At 51.9% G+C, this 19,573-nt stretch overlaps 1 protein-coding gene across 3 annotated transcripts in view; it reads left to right on the top strand.

The window, feature by feature from the left end:
- Positions 1 to 19,209, top strand: part of FAM117A (family with sequence similarity 117 member A) — a 42,946-nt gene extending 23,737 nt beyond the window's left edge. The window contains exons 2-8 of one of the 3 annotated variants that reach the window (XM_081218166.1): positions 1,641 to 1,810; positions 10,216 to 10,311; positions 11,584 to 11,694; positions 12,116 to 12,247; positions 13,447 to 13,648; positions 15,029 to 15,167; positions 17,972 to 19,209. In XM_081218166.1, coding sequence (XP_081074292.1) covers positions 1,641 to 1,810; positions 10,216 to 10,311; positions 11,584 to 11,694; positions 12,116 to 12,247; positions 13,447 to 13,648; positions 15,029 to 15,167; positions 17,972 to 18,272 — 1,151 coding nt within the window. In that variant the 3' untranslated portion in view covers positions 18,273 to 19,209. Of the gene's footprint in view, positions 1 to 1,640; positions 1,811 to 10,215; positions 10,312 to 11,583; positions 11,695 to 12,115; positions 12,248 to 13,446; positions 13,649 to 15,016; positions 15,168 to 17,971 lie in introns of all 3 variants that reach the window. The other 2 variants (XM_081218165.1, XM_081218167.1) reach the window with 2 other exon arrangements.
- Positions 19,210 to 19,573: the final 364 nt, after the last annotated feature.

Raw genomic sequence — 19,573 nt, 5'->3', positions numbered from 1 at the left:
ATTATACTATGTCAAAATGTGTGTAAATATTTAAATGGATTTGGAGAATGTAGGTAGTATTATTAGTGTTTCTCTCCTTTTTTTTATTGTGGTAAAACACACATAACATAAAATTTACCATTTAACCATTATAAGTTTATGATTCTGTGACATTAAGTACACTTACAATGTTGTGGAACCATCACCACTGTCCATTTCCAGAATATTTTCATCACCCCAAGCAGAAACTCTGTGCCCATTAAATAATAATGGCCCATTCCCTTCTCCCCCTAAGCCCCTGGTAACCTCTGTTCTACTTTCTGTCCCTATGAATTTGCCTATTCTAGGTACCTCATATAAGTGGAATCATACAATATTTGTCCTTTTGTGTCGGTTTTATTTCATGTAGCATAATGTTTTGAAGTTTCATCCATGGTATAACATGTATCAGAACTTCATCCCTTTTTGAGACTCCGTTGTATGTGTAGAACACATTTTGTTGATCCATTTATCTCTCAGTGAACACTTGGGTTGTTTCTACCCCTTGGCTATTGTGAGTAGTGCTGCTATGAACATGGGTATACAAGTATCTCTTTGAGACCCTCCTTTCAATTCTTTTGTATATATACCTAGAAGCTGAATTGCTGGATGGTATGGTAATTCTATATTTAAGTTTTTGAGGAACCTGCCAACCTGTTAGTGTCTTTTTATATAAAGCTCTCCAAGTTTATTTATATCTACAGTCCCCAGTTCTTTTGCTGTGCTTAATGCACACGTGAATCATCAAGAGATTAGTACAGATGTGAAGGCATTTGGCTCTGCTGAAAGGAAAGAGCCTCACAGACCTTAAGATAGTGAGTGTGCTTTGACGGTGGCTGCGGAGAACAAACACCGACAACCCAGATGACGGAAACTTACAGATGGTTCCAGAATGCTTAGAGTTTAGCAAAAGTTTCAACTTTTACCTTCCCCCAGAAAGCTTTAATCGAGGTAAAAATAAAATAAGTGGATTTGTAACTGCTTTATTTTTGTTCTATTTAGCCAGAAGTCAGAGACAGAGGAGAGAACCAACAGATTTGGATATTCTCCTGGATCCTGGATAGTTGAAAGTAGTTATGTCATTCTCTTTGTCTCAGTCACCTAGGTTCCCTGGAGCTAATGGTCTTGAAGGAAATAGGAGGAGTCCTTCAGTTAACTGGGTTGAATTTGTACATAGGAGCCTTGCAATCAGTGCTGGAAGAAGGCAGGAGATAAAAGGAAATAAAAGGCAGGATAAAAGATGGAGGACAACTTGGTTTTTGTCCACTTCCAGTTTCTTTAATGATGGGAAACAGTCCTGCTCTCAGGAAACTCAGTGCGGAGACCTGGGAGTTCACAGTCTGTAGTCCATTAGGAACGGGGGAAAGAAGACGTGTGTAAAGTGACCCCTCGTCCAGCGTGAAATGGTGTAAATTGTTTCCAGTGACAAAGACCAGCTGGATAAGTCAGGAGAGCTTTCATCATGCTGTATGCGCTTTTATGGGCTGCTTCCAATTCTGTCGGAGGGAGGTGAGTGTGAGTGAAGATGCAGCAGTCCGCTGAGGCCTCCTGGAAGAGGGGAGGTTGGTCGCTGTGCTGCCTCCATGCTGACGTCCCGGTGTGCGGGCTGTGCTCTCTTCCAGCCAGCGTCCCGTGTTCCGTGGCCCCAGAAAAACCAGTGTGTAGGCCTCAGCCACCCCAGGTCCGGCGTACATTCTCCCTGGACACCATCCTCAGCTCCTACCTTTTGGGCCAGTGGCCACGAGATGCTGATGGGGCCTTCACCTGCTGTACCAATGACAAGGCCACCCAGGTAATGAAGCTCTCTGCTAATGGGATAAGGGATAAAGGTGGGGCGGTGGGCTGGCCGAGGAGGCCTTGGGTCGACTTACCAATACTCAGTCATTGATGTGACTTGTCCTGGGTTTTGGCTGTACATATGCACCATGTAGCTTTTCATCATCTCATGTTAACCAACTTGGTTCTCTTCGTAAATTTACCTGAAAATGAGTTTGCATTCCACCTGACTGGTGGGAGAGAGAAGGCACTCTGGGTTTATCAGTTTGGCTTTGAGTATTCACGTGTGGGTATACAAGAGTTGATTTTGGAATTTATCCTAGGTTTTAATAAATGAGATTTACGTTGCTAAAACAGACCAACATTCAACTGAGTATGCATTCCCCAGACACCTGGAAGAGGTGGCCCGAGAGTGTGTTGAGCCAGGATAGATCCCACTAGAGCAACAGGAGCGGAAAGTTCTCAGATAATGGCGAGTTGATCCCTGATCAGCAGCCCTGCTGGGATCTCGGGGGACCCATTTGAGTCCGACGGAGCCCAGGTCCCCTCTTCATTAAGGATCCTAAACTTAGAAGGGATCTCTGTAATCATCCAGTCCATTGGTCAGTTTTTGAGTAAGGTAGTGTTAGCCTGAGCAAGAAGTCATCTCATATGTGAAACTTTACAAAGATATCTCTTCATCTGACTCAGGACTTCAACGTTTTCAGCAGTTAAGTTTTTAAGAGTCAGATCTTCTCCCTTTTGATGCAGTTTAAGCCCATTCCTGTTCAACTTCAGAACAAATGAGTTGTTCTCAGGGAAGAGGAAACAGGGTGGGGAGAACACAGGCCCAGAGGAGAGGCAGCCCATGTCCTGGGGGATGCTGGGCCAGCCACTCTTCCTTTGCACGTCGCTGGAGTGTGCCCGCCCCGCCTGACTGGAGGTGGGGTGCCGGCCAAATGGGAAAGGGTTCTGTGCGCTAGCTTCCCCTGTCCTCCTCTGCGGAGCACATCTCCCAGTCCCTTTTATTTATTTTTAAAATGAGATCCATTTTCAAATGTTATTAGTGAATGTTTGAATGCCCAGTACTGTTCTTGGCATGTCAGAGTGGAGAACAAGGAAATGAGAACAAGATTTGACCTTGGTGCATCTGGATGTCGGTTCCATGAAGGCCAGTGAACAGGGAGCCAAAGGATGAGATGGGGCCACATGTCTGGCACAGTTTACAGCAGGGGAATTCTCATAGGAATATGCCACCTTGGACCAACAGGAGTTGCTGCAGTTAAAACAGATGGCACTCTTTTTTTTTTTTTTTAATTAATTAATTAATTTGTTTTTGGCTGCGTTGGGTCTTTGCTCCGTGTGTGCTTTCTCTAGTTGCGGCGAGTGGGGGCTACTCTTCATTGCAGTGCGTGGGCTTCTCATTGCGGTGGCTTCTCTTGTTGTGGAGCACAGGCTGTAGGTGTGCGGTTTCAGTAGTTGTGGCACGTGGGCTCAGTAGTTGTGGCTCACAGGCTCTAGAGCGTGGGCTCAGTAGTTGTGGCTCATGGACTCTAGAGCGCAGGCTCAGTAGTTGTGGTGCACGGGTTTAGCTGCTCCGCGGCATGTGGGATCTTCCCTGACCAGGGCTCGAACCCGTGTCCCCTGCGTTGGCAGGTGGATTCTTAACCACTGCGCCACCAGGGAAGTCCAATGGCGTTCTTTAGATCTAGGAACAGACTGTGAAGGGAGAGCACGCTCCAGGTAGCACGCCGACTTCCCGGAAGCCCCAGACACTGTTGTTCCCTGTGTCCCCTGAAAAGGGCAAGTAGGATAGGTTATACTTCCCCTTCACGTGCCTGGAGCACACACCCCTTTCTCTGTTGAGAGAGTGTTTAGTCCAAATAATGCGTCTAGTCACGGAGGGCTTCCTGGAGGAGCAGGACTTGAGGTTGCTTTGGTTGTGTAAGCTCATGATTACGTCTCCCTTCGTCAGATGGCAGGCTTCCATGCAGCCCACCTGCCTATCCCCGTATCCCCGTCACTGTCATTTCCTGCTACCAGCCTTCTAAGGAAGCCTCCATCCCACTCCTCAGATGGCGTTCTCTTTGTCAACTCCAGGCAGGGTTGGCCTCAGATGTTCCCTGGCCGGGTTTAGAGGCATGGGCTCTAGGCTGTGTGTTTTGCTCAGGCTCCAGCTGCAGGCCAGATCTTTTATATAACAAGTCCGGGCTTCTTGCCACAGCAAGACAGAGGCCAGCGATGCGCCTCCGCGGGTCTGGCAAGGCCGAGCTGTGCAGCTTTCCTCTTTCCCTGGGCTGGGCTCCAGCCCTCGAGGAACCCTTAGCAACCTGTCAATATTGTGGCTGCAGTCAGGAGGTGGGAGAATTCTGATCAACGTGGGCATCCGAACCCCAGTATGTGCTCTGCCCATCTTTCATTCCTGGCCTTCTGGGAATTTTCTGCTTCTAGGTTTTGGGCTCCATTCAAATTCTTGCTTGAGCACCCTGGTCTGGCACAAGCTGCCTCCTTCAACATCTCCCAAAGAAATTGGTGCTCCTTCCCTACTGAGCATGGCTGCATCACCCAGAAGGGACTGGAGATGAGGGAGAGGTTTTATGGGGGAGACACAAGGGGGTGCAGAGAAGCGTGGAGGGAAGGTAGGGAGGCAGGATCTACCAAAGTCCTTGAAAGCTTTTAAGTCACTAAAAATAGACGATGCCAGCACATTTCCTTAATTCCTTTGAGCTCGAGGGGGGCTGTTCCCACCCCTACCCCCACCTTCTGCGCTTTCTCTTCTAGCCACACCAGTGAAGTACCTCCACCGCACCTGGCAGGCCCTCACTTCTGCTCTCTTATCTGTGCCCCTGACCCAGCCCCACACACACCCCAGCCAACCGCCAGAGTGTGTGTTTGGAGACCTCATCAGCCTGGCACTCCCAGGGTCAGGACTTGCAGTAAGGACAGCAGCCATAGTCATGGTGTAGGCCGAGCAGCTCGGCGCCCCGCTCTGAACCCCCTAGAGCAGGCAAGAGCCCTGCAAGTTTCATATCAGAACACCTGACATTTAGATAGCCCAGCACACTGCGTCCTCAAGGCTTCTCCCAAGGCAGAAGATGGGTTAAAAGCTCTCGGTTCTCGAATTGCAGCAGGTTGCCAACAGTCCCAGTATTCCCTCCCTGGACTTAGCTGCGTTTTAAGCCCTTAGGCAGGTGCAAAGGATAGCACGGGTGGTTCCCAAGCAACTTGCAGTCTGACATGGAGAGCGGGCTCACCCAAATATTTGGGGCGAGTGAGGAAGAGAGGGGGATGGATCTTATTCGGGAAATTGGTTCTCCTAAGGAGGTGTGAATGTGGTCATCGGGGAAGGAGGGCTTTGGAGCTGCTACATGTTCTGAGCCAGGATGGGTGATGGGAGCGGGATGACCAGGTCTCCCAGAGGTCAGCTTGGTGGGTGTAAGGAACAGCTTGGGTGCAGTGGGTGCTGGGTGCAGAGGGGCCAGTCAACGAGGACTAGGAAGGCTCTTGTGTGGTGTCACCGTCATCTGGAGGTTTCTTTGTGTCTCGGAGGACTTTGTCAGGATTGTCCAGGTAAATCTGAATCTGTTTTCCCCTCTCCTGACTGCCCTCCCCCAGGTCAGCTGGTCACTCAGAGCTGGCCATCAAGTGCCGTGGGCCGGCCGCTCCTGGCACTGGGCCCGGGGCCGGGCCGGGAGACGGCAGCACATGCTGCTGGTTGCAGTTACCGCCCCCCGCTTCTTGCTGGGAGTCTTCTCGCGCTCTTCTGGAGGGAGGAAGTGGTCTTACCACAGCTGGAATGACTGTTGGAGCCAAGGTCCCCCGCTGGTGTTCTCATCCTGGAGACAGACGGGACCCTGGGTGCCTGCTCTGCCTGGCCCCCCGTTCTGCTCATCCCCAGCCCCATTTCCTCTGCAGGCTCCAGGTGAGGTAGGGATGCCCTTATGAGAGACTTTTTTTCTTTAGGCCTGAGTTACGCTTTGGGAAGAAAAATTAGCTTAAGTCCTTGACAACCTTCGTGGAGTGTCCGGAAGGGCAGAGGCGGAGGTGGCTTCGTTTGGGAAGACTCTTCCCTGTCTGTGACTTTCCCTACCTGTGTGCTCTCCTCCTCTTTTTCCCAGTCCAGTGCCTCACATTTGGTGATGACACACGATTCAGTCTGCTTATGATGGGCCTTTCTTTGCGGGTGTGAGGGCCTGGGCACAGTGCCTATTTCCCAAACCGGTGAGCAGGACCAGTTGTTCAGTATATGGTTTGACATCAGCATAGAATATTTGAAAATGGGTCCACGATGGAAAATCTGAGGGTTGCACAGTCACCGTAGGGCCACAGATGGTGGCCTTGGCCACCTGCTGCTAGAGTTCTCGGCGCTGGCCGGCAGACCACCCTCAGAGCCTTTCCTGCCTCTTTTTCTGGCCAGAGTCCCAAGAGGCTGATTCCCTGCTGAATTTCAGTTCAGCAAGTAGTTACTGAGCATATATGCTAGGCCAGGCACCACGCTGCTCTACACATCCGCATAGGTACACTGGGTTATGTTCCCAGGGCCCAGCCAAGGTCACTGGAGACAGCAAGGACCAGGACTCTTCCTGTCTCAGAATCTGGGTAGAGGCTTAGTTGAGTGGGGGGCAGAGAAAGAGGCTCCAGTTTGGAGGGTTTGGGCTCCATCTCACCCCTGCCTTCTTGTTATAAAGCTGTCCTCGCCCTCACCCAGTTATCCCACATGTTGCTCTGGGACTTCAGAATCCCAGGCAAAGCTTCCATGCTCTAACCCACATCCAGTTTTGCATAATCTGAGCATCGTCTGCATAGCTGGCTGACGCCACTCATGGCCAGTAAGTAGCCCTGCTTCTCCCTTAGCTGCTCCTCCTGGGCCAGGGTGTTAAACTAAATCTGTTCCAGTGTGTGAGTCCCTTTGACAAACATGCCTGGCCTGCTGAGCTCCAGCTGTGTCCTGCTTCCAGAGGACTCTGCCTGGGACAGTGTTGTCACACAGCCCGGCCTGGCCCCCATTGTGCCATGAAGGGTCACTCTCTGAAGGGTAACCTTCCTTAGCTGTGACTCTGCTGTGCTCCAGGGAGACCTTGGCCCAGACGTCTGTGGTGAGACCCAGGAGGGAAGGGCCTGTCCACCCAGGGGCACTGGAAGTAAGGGGCGGGCGTGGTCCCTTTCTTGATGCTCCTAGGTCACCTTGGAGGGGCCAAAGCCCATACCTGTGCATGTGCCTGCCTGAAAAATACTCAAGGCCAGCATGTAAACAGCTTCAAACACAGGATAACCTGCTGTATTAGGTTCCTGAGGCTGATGTAACAAATTACCTCAAACTTAGTGGCTTAAAACAATGGAAAGTTATTCTCTCATAATTCTGGAGGCCAGAAGTCTGAATTCATTCCGCTAGGCCAAGATCAAGGTGTTGGCAGGGCTATACTCTCTCTGGAGGCTCTCTGAGAGACCCATTCCTTGCATCTTCCAGCTTCTGGTGGTTGCCAGCATTCCTTGGCTCGTGGCCACGTCACTTCAGTCTCTGCCTCCATGGTCACATTGCCTTACCTTCTTCTGTGAGTGTCTAATCTCCCTCTGTCTCTCTCTCATAAGGACACTTTTAATGGCATTAGGGCCCACCAGGATAATCTTTGCATCTCAAGATCCTTAGCTTCATCACATCTGCAAAAACTTTACCATGTCAGGTAACATTTACAGGGTCCAGGGACTAGGACCTGATTTCTCTGGGGGCCGTTTTCAACCTGTCACACCTGCAGACCGCGTCTCCTACTACTCCGCCCCAGCCACACTGGCCTCCTTGTCATTCTCAAACCCACCAGACTGGCTCCTGCTTGGCGGCCTTGGCCCTTGCTGTCTCCTCCATCTGGGCCACTCTCACCTCTGATATCCACATGTCTCACTCCTCATCTCCTTCATGTTTTCAGCAGATGTTCCCTTTTCACTGAGGACTTCCCTGACATTTAAAATCATGTTCCCCAGCCCAGCATTCCTATTCCCTTTCTTTGCTATATTTCTCTCTTAGTACTTATCACTGTTTAAACTGTGCCTCCAGCTAGAACGTAAACTCAAAGGGGATGAGGATTTTTGTCCTTTGGTGCCTTGTTATGCCCCCGGCGCCTGAAACAGCGCCTGACACACAGTTTGCATTCAGTAACTCTTTGCTGAGTCCATGAGTGATGTGTACCCTGAACCCATCTGATGAGAGAAGCTGCAGAGTGCGGCACCAGGCCGCAGGAGGTGGACAGCGGGGAAGGGCTCCCTGATGGGGACGCTGGGAAGAGCTGGTACGGCGGGCCGTCTGAGGCGGGGAGACCAGGCTTAGAGGTCAAGGGCTAAGGAGAGAAAAAGGAGATGGAGCTACCTTTGCCTGCGGGACAGAGAGCCCACGGATGGAGGGTAAGATGGTGCTGTCTGTGGCCAGGGGTGGGTGCGGAGGCAAAGCGATGGCCTTGCAGAGGCCACAGTTGACAGAGAAGGCAATGGTTGCTGGGAGATGCTGCCGAGCAGACTGAGGTGAGATGGACTGAGAGAGGAGATGGTCCCGGCTGCCATGCGTTTTCACATGCATCCCAGCCTCCAGCGCTAGCCTACACTTCTCCTTCCAGCCCCTCGCGTATCTCAGAAGAAAGAGGCAGCTGAAGAGTTTGCAAGAGACGTTAGTAGAACCGGTGGCAACCTGAATGTGGCTGCTTTTACCTCCTTCTCACCACCCACCTGTGAGTGCAGTATCTTCCCGGAGGAAGAGAAACAGGCATCAACACCTTAGCCTTTGTCACCCTTCCTCTGTAGTCTCTGCCACCTTTCCAGGGACAACAAGCTTGTGTGGAACTCAGCTTTGATGAGCAGACCTAGTTATCTACAGGTTTGGCTTGGAGCCCTGGGAGGGGAGGAGTGTTCGTGCATCTGCCCCGCCCAGGGGCCTGGGGCTTCTCTCTTTTCTGTGTCTGCAGCGGCCTTTTCTGAGGCTCTGCCTGCCAACACCCTGAGGCACTTGGACGTAGACCAGCTGCTTGGTGTCTACTCAGAGCCAGCCCCACCTCGAGGCTTTGGGGTGTAGGCCTGAGGGTGTGCTCTCTGCCCTTTCGCTAAAGAAGGAGTAGTGGGGCCGCATCTCTGGAGGGTCTCCCTTGCGGTGCTGGCCTCAGGGAAGGGAGTCCAGCAGCTGTCTCACCCCGGCTGTGTCGCACGGCCGGGTAAAGGCCCTGATTGGTGGGCAGCTGGGAGAAGGAAGAGGCAGGAAGGCTCGGCACCCCCGTGGACCCTCTCCTCTGCAGCTGTTGTGCAGGGCAGCCTACTCCCACAGCCCCGCTCAGACTGCCATCACCGAGCTCTTCTTAACAGCTGTGGGGTGGTGAGTTGTTGGGCTTTTTCCCTCTTATCCTCCCCCTTTTCTGTTTGTAACAGCCTCTCGGGGGAGGTCAGCGGATCTGTTGGAGGAGACAGTTCCCAGGCCCTCATGGTTTTGGCAGCTTGTGCAAAGAAGTTAGAGAGGAGCTGGTTCCACCAGAGCCTTCCCCCTTGGGCCCCTCCCTTGGAATGGAAGTAGGGATGCTGGTGGGGAGGGGGGAGGGACTGTGTCCTCCTCTGCCTCGTGCTTAGAGCCAACCGCTTCCTCCCTCTGGTAGGGGCTCAGGAAGTGGGTCTACAACTCCCCCTGCCTCCATCCTGGGTCCTCTGTCTTCTGTGCAGTGGGGGAGGGAGGATGGGGGACTGAGAGTCAAGTTCTCACAGGGGCAGGGCAGGGCCCAGGAGAAGGAGCTGTGATAAAGCCAAGAGGGGTCAGGAGTCGGGGCTGAGTTCAGAATTCTGGCTGCCTCCTTTGCGAAAATCTCCCCTCCCTATGTAGTCAGGAGGGCTTTGGGGACCCTAACCCTCTGTGGACCGGGAAAAATCACGGAACAAGCTTGAGGTACTGCACTGCACAGACGTCTTCTGCTTCGGTTCAGGATGGAGCATGGGGCACCTCTGTTGAGCTTTTTCCTGTCTTACCAATTAATGATTCCTTAATGGAGTCCCGTCTGGTCACTTGTTTTCATTAGGCTCCCAGGAACCTGGGCACATAGATGGGGAGGGAATCAAGGATGCCAGTGTTTTCCGAGCCTCCAGAAAGTGCTCTTTGGGACCTGGTTGGGTTAGGGAGGGACAATTCTGGTCCTCAGTGCTGGGGAGAAGCACTTGGAACAGTTGGGGCTATAATCCATGTGTAAAAGTTATGAGAGAGTAAAGAGCAGGTTGGCCTTATTGGCTCATCAGGGAAGGCTTCCTGGAGGATGTGGACTGGAAAAGAGGCAGTGCAGGTGGAGAAGCCTGAAAGAGTAAAAGGGGCTGGCGGTGTCCTGGAGGTTGATGCGCGGAGGAGAGAAGACTCCAGGGAGCCAGCACCTCTGTCTGGGAAACGGTGTGCCTGCGAGGCTGCTATGTCTCACTGGGTTGCTCTCCCTGCAGACCCCCCTGTCCTGGCAAGAGCTTGAAGGTGAGCGGGCCAGCTCGTGTACACACAAGCGCTCAGCGTCCTGGGGCAGCACAGACCACCGAAAAGAGGTAACTGCCCCCTTTGACTCCCTGGCCCGGGAAGCTGCCTCTCGTCTACCCCCAGCACCATGGACACGTCCGCTCCAAAGTGGACCCACATGTCCAGTCTCACCTGCCTCGACCTAGCCTTTTCCTATTGAGATGGCGCCTTCATAGCTGCCTCCCAGCCTCCTGGTGGCCTGGCTTCATGAGCCCAGACCCTCCTGCAGGCAGGGGCTTGGCCTCCAGCGGCCTAGCTCGGGGTGCGGGGACGGGTGACCATTGTTCTCACTTCACTTTGAGGGTGGATCCAGATAAGCGTTTCAGAGACTGGAGAAAGAGAGCGAGTTTCTGGGAGTTGGAAGCCCCCAACCTCATTGACTACTTAACTACTCATCCAGCCTTATTTTTAAAAGAAGAGATAAATAATGATGTGTCCTCAAACACTTCTTCCTGGCCCTCCCTCCCTCTCATGAGGGCCACAGGGGTTGAGGGTGAGAAGAGAAAGCCATAGACTGGATTCCAGGGCTCCCAACCCAGCTCCGCCTGGCATGCTGTGGGGAGCCCCCAGGAGGGCCAACTCACCAGGGGTCACCCTTTACAGGGCAGTAGCTTCTGCCCTCTTGGTTGTAAGGACAGAGAGAGAATATGAAGTATGTAAGGCTAGCGGGAAATACAAAGTATTTACAATTTGTAATTATCAGAGTATTTACACTAAGGACCAGTAGGTCCAGAATTACAAATGCGACTGGGACAATGTTTAAAATTGTTGATGACACTCCATAATTGTTACAGGATGTGAAGTTGGGACAGAAGCTGATATTCCTTCTGGAGAGGCTGCTCCTTGCTCAGTGCAGTCTGCTTTGAAATGGGGGGAAATCCTTCCATCCGTCTTGGTCCCAGGGCCTTTGAGATAGCTGTGAATGTATTTTGAGGAGTGAATTCAAAAACATCATTTTCCATTTCTATTAATAGAGTAGTATTCCATGCCTTTGGAATCTGTGAAAGACAAAAATGGTTTCAGTGTTGTATATTTTTAATTTTTCGGAACGTGAGCCATCTGTGGAATACATGGTAATTCAAAAAATCCAATAATCTGGTTACTGTGGTGTCCAGCTTGCCCGATGCGCCTGGCATCACAGTTTTGAACACCACTGAGGTGTTTTGAGATGGAAGATTAGCTTCCATCTTCCTTTTACGTATTTTCCTGGGCTCCTGGCAAGAGCCACGCCTGGGAGGCAGGACCCAGCGCGCTCTTGCTTTGCGTCACCTGCCTGTCGCCTCCCCCCTCCCTGCCGCCAGATCACCAAGTTGAAGCAACAGCTGCAGAGGACAAAGCTTAGCCGCAGCGGGAAAGAGAAGGAGCGGGGCTCCCCGCTCCAGGGGGACCATGCTGTGCGGGGAGCACTGAGGGTACGTCTCCTCCCCAGCCCTCAGCCCTCTGTCACCCTCTGGGGCGGGCCCCGTGGGGTGGGCGGGTCCTCTGAGCCCTCCTGCGCTGCAGGGCCTGTGGCCACGTGGGTGCCGGGTGAAGTTTTGGTGCAACTTTGGAAAAGGGTTTCTTGCTGTGCTGCATGTGTCTGTCCTCCATCCCCACCCCCTGCACAACTGAGGCCATGATGCAGACTCTAAAAGCACACTCTGGACCCCTCAAAGCTCTGCCTTCTTGAGAAAACCCCACTGAATGGACCTATCGCAGTTGGTAACTGTCCCCGGATTCTCCTCTCCTCACTTGGTTCTGCTGTGTAGACGTGACTGTCACCCCCTGGTCAGAGCTGATAACCGCATGGGGCTTGGTGGGGTTCAGTGATGGCCTCATTGACCTCCTCCTCAGGCCCCGCCCAGCTTCCCCTCGGGGTCCCCTGTCCTGCGCCTGAGTCCCTGCCTGCACCGGAGCCTGGAAGGGCTCAACCAAGAGCTCGAGGAGGTGTTTGTGAAAGAGCAGGGTGAGGAGGAGCTGCTGCGGGTGAGTGGGGGCCGCACCGGGATGCACGGATAGGCAGCGTCTTGCTGAGTCTGGACACAGGGAGGTGGGACTCGTGCTGTCTGGGGGCTCACAGGCTGTGCACATGTCAACAGGGAAACATGCCCCAACCACCCCATGGGAGGAACACAAATTGAGTTTATTAGACTCAGATGGACTTGACCACAGGAACAGCAGAGCTGGGTGGGTGAAGCTGGGGAAGACGTTGGGGCGTTGAGTGGAAAGAGAAGGAGCCGGGGGTCGGCAGGGAGGCAGGCACCTACCTGGCTGGGAGGAAGGGACCTGGCTGAGAGGAAGGCACCTGGCTGGGAGGAAGGGACTAGGCATCCCTTCAGCCAAAGCAGCAGCTCAGTGTTCCTGGCACGCTCATCACTGTCACTGTCAGCGTCACCCAGCTGTGCCTCAGTCCAAGTGGCCCCAGTACTAGTTATGCGTCCCTTCCCTCCGTCTCCACCTGGTGACATGCGTTCATCCTTCATGCCCAGTTGCCTTTGTGCAGCCTTCTCCCCCGCTCCACTCCCAGGCAGAATTATTTGCTCCCTTTTCTGCAGTCTCAGGCACATTGTTATATGACACAGGACAATTGGGGAATGCCAGTTAGGCAATATTAATATAATTCTAATGGGCACACTCCTCAGTTTATGATTTACTTGCTGGTTGATTGTTAATGTGCGTATATGTAGGATTTTACACGTGCACACAGACTGGTGAGCTGTGGACACAAGTACCATTGAATGTTAAAAAAAAAAATGAGGGGGGGTGTCTTTAATACATGGTAACAATCTGCACATTTGTCCTGCAACGGCCTGGGGCTGTTACAGTGTCCTGGCGGTTTGCCCCCTCTTGTGCCCCCATGTGTTACTCACCTTTGTGTTCCCAGAGCCTGACACACAGGAGGCCCCTGCCCTCGTGAGGCTTACAGCCTTGTGGGGGCAACACCCTGATGAAACCATAAAATAAGTATGTAGTCATAAAGTTCTATCTAGAGGGGAAGAGTGAAGCACTCTGGGAGAAGCAGGAGGCCGGGTCTCTTGACGGGGGTTGGTGGGGAAGTCAGTGACGTGAGGAGATGCTGTCCTGCTGTTACCGTGTGTTGTGAGGAGAGGACAAGGACAGTGGCAAGGGGGTGACCCCGAGGTCACCGCAGCCCTGCCAGCCTGACCCCCACTCTTCCTCGGCAGATCCTTGAAATCCCTGACGGGCACCGTGCCCCAGCTCCCCCCCAGAGCGGCAGCTGTGATCATCCCCTCCTCCTCCTGGAGCCTGGAAACCTTGCCAGCTCTCCCTCCATGCCCCTGGCATCCCCCCAGCCTTCTGGACAGACTAGCCGTGAGGAGCATCAGGGTGCAGCCGAGGAGCTGACGTCCATCCCCAGTGACAAAGGTGAGCTGGGGAGGCCCAGGCTGCGGGGCCCACATGGGGTATGGGGTCGTCTCCGTGCCCTTTTCCAACTCTCATCAATTTCTGGCCAGGCATCTTTTACTTACTAACCAACTAGAATATCTTTGGGAGTCATCTATATTCCATCCGTTGTAGTGGTCCTTGATATAGATTCTAACTTATAATGTATATGAAGTTTCTGCACTTACAAATTTATTTAATCCTCACTGTAATCCAAAGAAGCAATCCCCCCCCCCCCCATTTTTTGGCTGAGGCTCAGCATGCCGTCGTGGAGAGCCCACGAGCCCGTTCAGGTGTCCACCGGACCCATTACCAGCAATACATCTCAAGGCGGGTGTGAACGCTGTAAATAAAAGAATGTGGTCTTTTGCCCAGGGTCACACAGTTTGACCCAAATCGAAACCCAAGCTTTCTGACTCCAAATCTCCACTTTCTATTCTGCCGTGGCTGCGTCACTGAGAGGACAAGATAAGAGTCATAATGATCCTGACATTCTAAAGCACTGTTGCCTGCATCACCTAACTTGATCCTCACAGCAACCCCATGAGGTAGGCTGGTCAAAGGCATGATCTAACAATACCGAGGTAAACAGAGCATAGAAAATAAAGAATAAATGTGAGATAAATACAGATAAAGTCAATATTTGCAACCTAGGCAAAGTACATTTGCTGTGTGGAAAGTGAGAGGAATCTTATCCCACAAGTTGGGTTGAGTAAAGATTGCTTGTCTGAGTCAGTACAAGAGCTCTTCCTGGAAGAAGGGATAGATATTCAAGACCATGGAAAGGAAGAAGCTGTGGTATGTTGGCAGGCAGGGCGGTGCAGTCTTGGAAGAAGGCAGAGATAGGGATGTTTCAAGTCTGAGACTTGGAGTTCCAGTCGCAGTCTACCTCCGGGGAATATGGAATTGGTATTAGACCCAACTTTTCCCTCAGTTCAACTGTAATTTTTTATCCTGTATAACAAATTCTGTATTTTTTTTTCCCTTACAATTCTGGTTTTATCTTCTCTCTTTTTTTAAAATTTTATTTTATTTATCATCATTATTTTATTGGGCCTCTTTTTATGGTATTTAATTTTTTTTTATTGGAGTATAATTGCTTTACAATGGTGTGTTAGTTTCTGCTGTACAGCAAAGTGAATCAGCCACACATATACAAGGTTTGTATTCTTGTAAGGCTGCCTCAAAGATGTTTTAAGGTAGAGTGTAGACAAACAACCTGGATTAACATAACCACTGCCGCCCACCGTACCGTATCTCCCGGTCCTGCCCCTTTACACCAAGGCCTGAGTCCGGGAAAGCGGAGCCCTTCCTTGAGCACCGTGGGGCTCAGCCTAACTCTGTCTGCAGCTTCCCCTCCAGGCCGCCCAGCCTTCCTGGAAGAGGGCAGCCCGTCTCCAGTGCTTGCCTTTGCCGCCTCCCCTCGGCCCAATCACAGCTACGTCTTCAAACGGGAACCCCCGGAAGGCTGTGAGAGAGTGCGGGTGTTTGAAGAGGCCACGTGAGTACCTCAGCCGGTCGGTGGGGGTCAGGATGTGCGAGGGAGGGACAGGCATGCGGGCTGAGCCCTGTGGCATCCCACCTGATAGGCCTCTCTTTAGTCTGACTCCCTCTTGTCCTGGAGACATTGTCAGCTGTAGATGACCAGTATTGCAGTCTTTCCATGACCAAACTTGTTGACATTACCTCCTCTGAGCACCTAAGTCTTTGCTTATCATGATCTCCATAGAAACCTGCTCTCTGCCCACATGCCAGCCACAAGCGCAGCAGGAGCTGGAAAGGAAAGAGATCTGAAACCTAAATCCTTTGTTTCTTCTATTTTTTTCCATCCCCGGGGAAGGTGTGAGAATTTGCTAGACCATAATCAGAGAGAGAACATACTAGTAATTCTCTTCAGGCAGAGCTTAGAAGCGCCTCATGCCCACCGGTGTGGCAGGGGGAGCCTAAAAACCTTTCTGCTTGCTTCTGAGTCAAATCTTCACCCTGCAGCTGCAGTGGTTCAAGTGTCATGAACTCCCAGACAGAAATTTCCAGTCCTTGCAAGTAAGGACTATGGAATATTCCCAAACCAGACTGGACAATTCAGAAGTCATTCTTAAGTAGATTTCTTTAGTACAGTTCCCTCCCATTAGCAGGGAGAATCAAGAGCCAAAACTTTCCAAATGCCCCGCAGTCCCCTTAGCAGGAGCTAAGGAGAGGGTTCATCGTATTCCCACTGCCACTGGAATGTTCATCGGGGCCGATTCACGTTGGAGGCTGTGGATTCGACGGCAGTGAGGAAGTTTAGTTATGGTGTGTGAGTGGAGATTTAGCTAGGACAGGGTGTGGGGGCTTGATGGCTCCATCTGTACCTCAGATAAGGGAGAGGACAACCCATGGTAGTAGCAGGAGGTACATATATATATAACCCGGAGTGGGAATTATGGAGAAAACCAGGGGCACTGAGGGTTTGCTCCCATCATCACTGTTGCCTGGCATCTCTCCCAAGAACCCTCGATCCTCTGGGGTCGTGTGGGGGGAAGAGGCCAGATCTCGTAGCTTAAGCAGACTCTGGGCTCTTGTACCCTTCCCCGGTCCACAGTATAGTTGAGTAATTACCACCTGCAATTGCTTGTGGCAGTTAGGCTGTTGCTTGTCTTTATTCTTTTGTAGGCTCGTAAGGCCAGAAGAGGTTTAAAGTCATCTCATCCAGCTTCCTGCCCCTATGTTAACCCTTTGAGAGAGGTGGTGATCCATCAGTTACTTTCTTAGATATCCTGGGATAGAAATTCTCAGCTCATTGGTGTCTCTTCATTGTATGAACTTTCCTACTGGGAAGTTCTTGTGTTTAGTGGTTCCTCTGCCACATTTTCCTCTTCCTGGCTGCCCATCGTGTGAGATTCCCAGGGAGGGAATCAAGCCGTTCAGGGTCACGCTGGTTGCCCTCACGTCCTTCGAGTGTTACTTGGTCTCCCCTGGGTCACCCTCCTCGTGCATGCATGCGCACACTGAGAGCATTCCCTCTCCTGCCCATCCGTCACCTCTTCCTAAAGTGGGATTCTTTTAAGCCCTGCTCGGTCAGGGGGCACCTTGCCGCTGCGGAGTCCTCTGGGACCCCAGGCTTCCAAACACACCCTGCACACGGGCCTTCGCTTCCCTCTACCTCTCCTCCCGTCTCTCACGCTGGGCCGACATCTGCCCTCCTCTGCGTGCCTCGCTCTTCTTCCTGGGTTTGCAATGATTAGAATTCTACAGTTAAAATAGTAATCGATTTGTCACGCTGTACACTAAGTGCGTTCTTCTGTATGTGTACATTACACTTCAAGAAAAAGTTGGGCGATGGGAAGCATTGGTGCAGAGCTGGACTATCTTCCCACACTTCTGTCTTCTCGCCCGGAATCCTCATAACCAGCAGCTTCTCAGGGCTCCTCACCCGTGAAGCATGGCCAGACGTTCTTCCTTTTTCATCGTGAGGATTCCTTTTACGCTAGAACTCTCTGACCCGACCTCTTCTAATCCGTTCATTTCCCCGACATGATCAGAAGGGTAGGGATTCTTTCCGCGTTAGAGGTGAGGCAGGTTAGGCCAAGAGCACCTGGTGGATTAGAACCTAGATCTCCTGATAAGGTCTAGCTGCTGTCCTTTCCTCCCAGCAAGGGTTTTGAAAATCACACCTTTCAAATCTGCTCAAGAATTAGATTCTTGAGGTCAGTAGATTTCAATGGGGGATACTTTTCCCCCCAGGGGACATCTGGCAATGGTTGTCACAATTTGGGGTGGGGTGCTACTGGTGTATGGTGGGTAGGGCCCAGGGATGCTGTTAAATATCCTATGATGCACACGATAGCCCCCACAACCAAGCATTATCCAGCCCCAAATGCCAATAGTGCTGAGGATGAGACACCCTGCTTTAGGCTATAAAAAGTCTAAGTCACTCTGCTTGGATCTCTGCTTTCAGGCAAGTGTCTGCCGCTAAAACACTGTTCAGTGATGAAACCTCTCAAATTAAAAGATCTCTCGGTCTCCTCTTCTAGAATCACACTGTCAGGAAGTTCTCCTTCCCGTCTAGCTTTAATCCCTCCTGTTTTTAGCTAAAGTAGATTTCCTGTTGTTTAGCCATATTTCTAAACCATGGAGAGCTGAGGGGCCTACTGAGCACTGGTTGTTGCTCAGCAGCCTGTCGTTTTTTTGGTCAAGTTACCAACATGTTGGAACAGAGACCTGGCTCCCTTGCTCCCCCGGCACTGTGACACCTCTCGCCCCTTCTCACTGGCTGTTTGTGTGCACGCACACATGGATGTCTGTGTCTCTCTCTCCGTCCTCCAGGTCCCCAGGTCCCGACCTGGCCTTCCTGACTTCCTGTCCTGACAAGAACAAAGTCCACTTCAACCCGACCGGCTCGGCCTTCTGCCCGGTCAGCTTGATGAAGCCCCTCTTCCCCGGAATGGGCTTCATCTTCCGTACCTGCCCCTCAAGCCCGGGATCCCCCCTTCCTCCGGCCAGCCCCAGGCCACCGCCTCGGAAGGATCCAGAGGCCCCCAAGGCCTCCTCGCTGCCATTTGAGCCTTGGCAGCGCCCCCCACCGTCAGAAGAGCCCGTGCTTTTCCAGAGCTCCCTGGTGGTCTGAGGGCCCCACCCCCACTTCACCATGGAGACCAGTGCCTTGGTGGCAGGCCCCTCCCGAGCTCCCCCGAGATGGGGGATGAAGGAGCCCTTCCCTCCTGGCCTTTGAGCACTTTCATTTATTGTGTCAAAGCCCTGGGTCCTCTTTCCGATGGACCCCTGCCCCTTCGAATGTGAGGGGACCTGCCTTCTCCACTAGCAGCTGGGCAGCTCACAAGTCACACCCGTGTTCTTGTCACCTCTCTCACTTGGTGGAAAACTCACCCAGAAGGTCTTGGGTCCCCCACCCCTGGGTGTGAGTCCGAAGGACTGTGTATGGGGCCCTTGTCTTTATCATGGCCATGATTAAAGGAGAGGGGACACCACAGATTTCCTTACCTCTCCTCCCCAGACACAGATGAGGAGACCCGAATAGATTCCCCCGTCCTCTCAGGCCCATCCCCCTCCCTCCCTCTCATTGGAGGAGCTGACCAAAGCAGCCCGAAAGGGCCATAACACTTGACCAATCCAGCTGCTGGCAGAGGGGGAACCAAGCGTTTTCCTAAGTGGCATTTTCATCTCGCTTTCACTCTAAGATTGTCTTAAGCAGCAGCCCAGCCTGCCCAGCCCCAGGTGGGCAGTAGGGGAGAGGGAGAGCTGGCATTCCTCCGGGTGGCAAGTGGTGACTCTCCACCCTCCACCTGCCCCAGGACTGGGTTGGATTAGAAAAATGCCTATTTTTCTTGTATCGATGTAGAAACTCTATTTTCTCCCAAAGACACTATTTTTGCAGCTGTTTGAAGTTTGTATATTTTCCATACTGCAGAGCTTACACAAAATTGAAGAAGAATGTTAATGTTCAAGTTTTATTATCCTGTGTTTAGAAGTTGTGTTTTTTTGTTTGTTTTTTGTTTTTTGCAGATCTTGGTGTTAATAGACCAAATAAATAAGTATTCCCAGCAGCTTGAGGTTCTGTTAAATATTTTTGGGGCGAGGGAGCGGGATGGAGATTGAGGGTATCATATTAATCACTTCATCCTTGTCTTTAAGAGGAGCCTTTACTTAACACATAATGTTGGGTGGATGGATCCAGAGTCTGTGTCCTCAGGACAGCAGGCTTGCATTCTCTACTTGGACATAGAAACAGTGGGGCCAGGGAGGGTCTGTCTAGAATGAAGAGTGTGGTGGAGGTGGGGTGAAGGAGTCAGTGGGGAAGTCATCCTTTCTTGGGTGAGTCTGGAAAAACGCCCTAAGGGAGAGTGGATTTTAGCAGGGACATAAGGGTGACCAAGGGGAGACAGTTGGACATTGTGGGTGCTCCTTGCA

The sequence above is a fragment of the Mesoplodon bidens genome (genome assembly GCF_964165515.1).
Source record: "Mesoplodon bidens genome assembly, chromosome: 19".
NCBI classification, from domain to species: Eukaryota; Metazoa; Chordata; class Mammalia; order Artiodactyla; family Ziphiidae; genus Mesoplodon; species Mesoplodon bidens.
The sequence above is the reverse complement of the archived record's forward strand: the minus strand, read 5'-3'. Positions and strand labels throughout refer to the sequence as shown.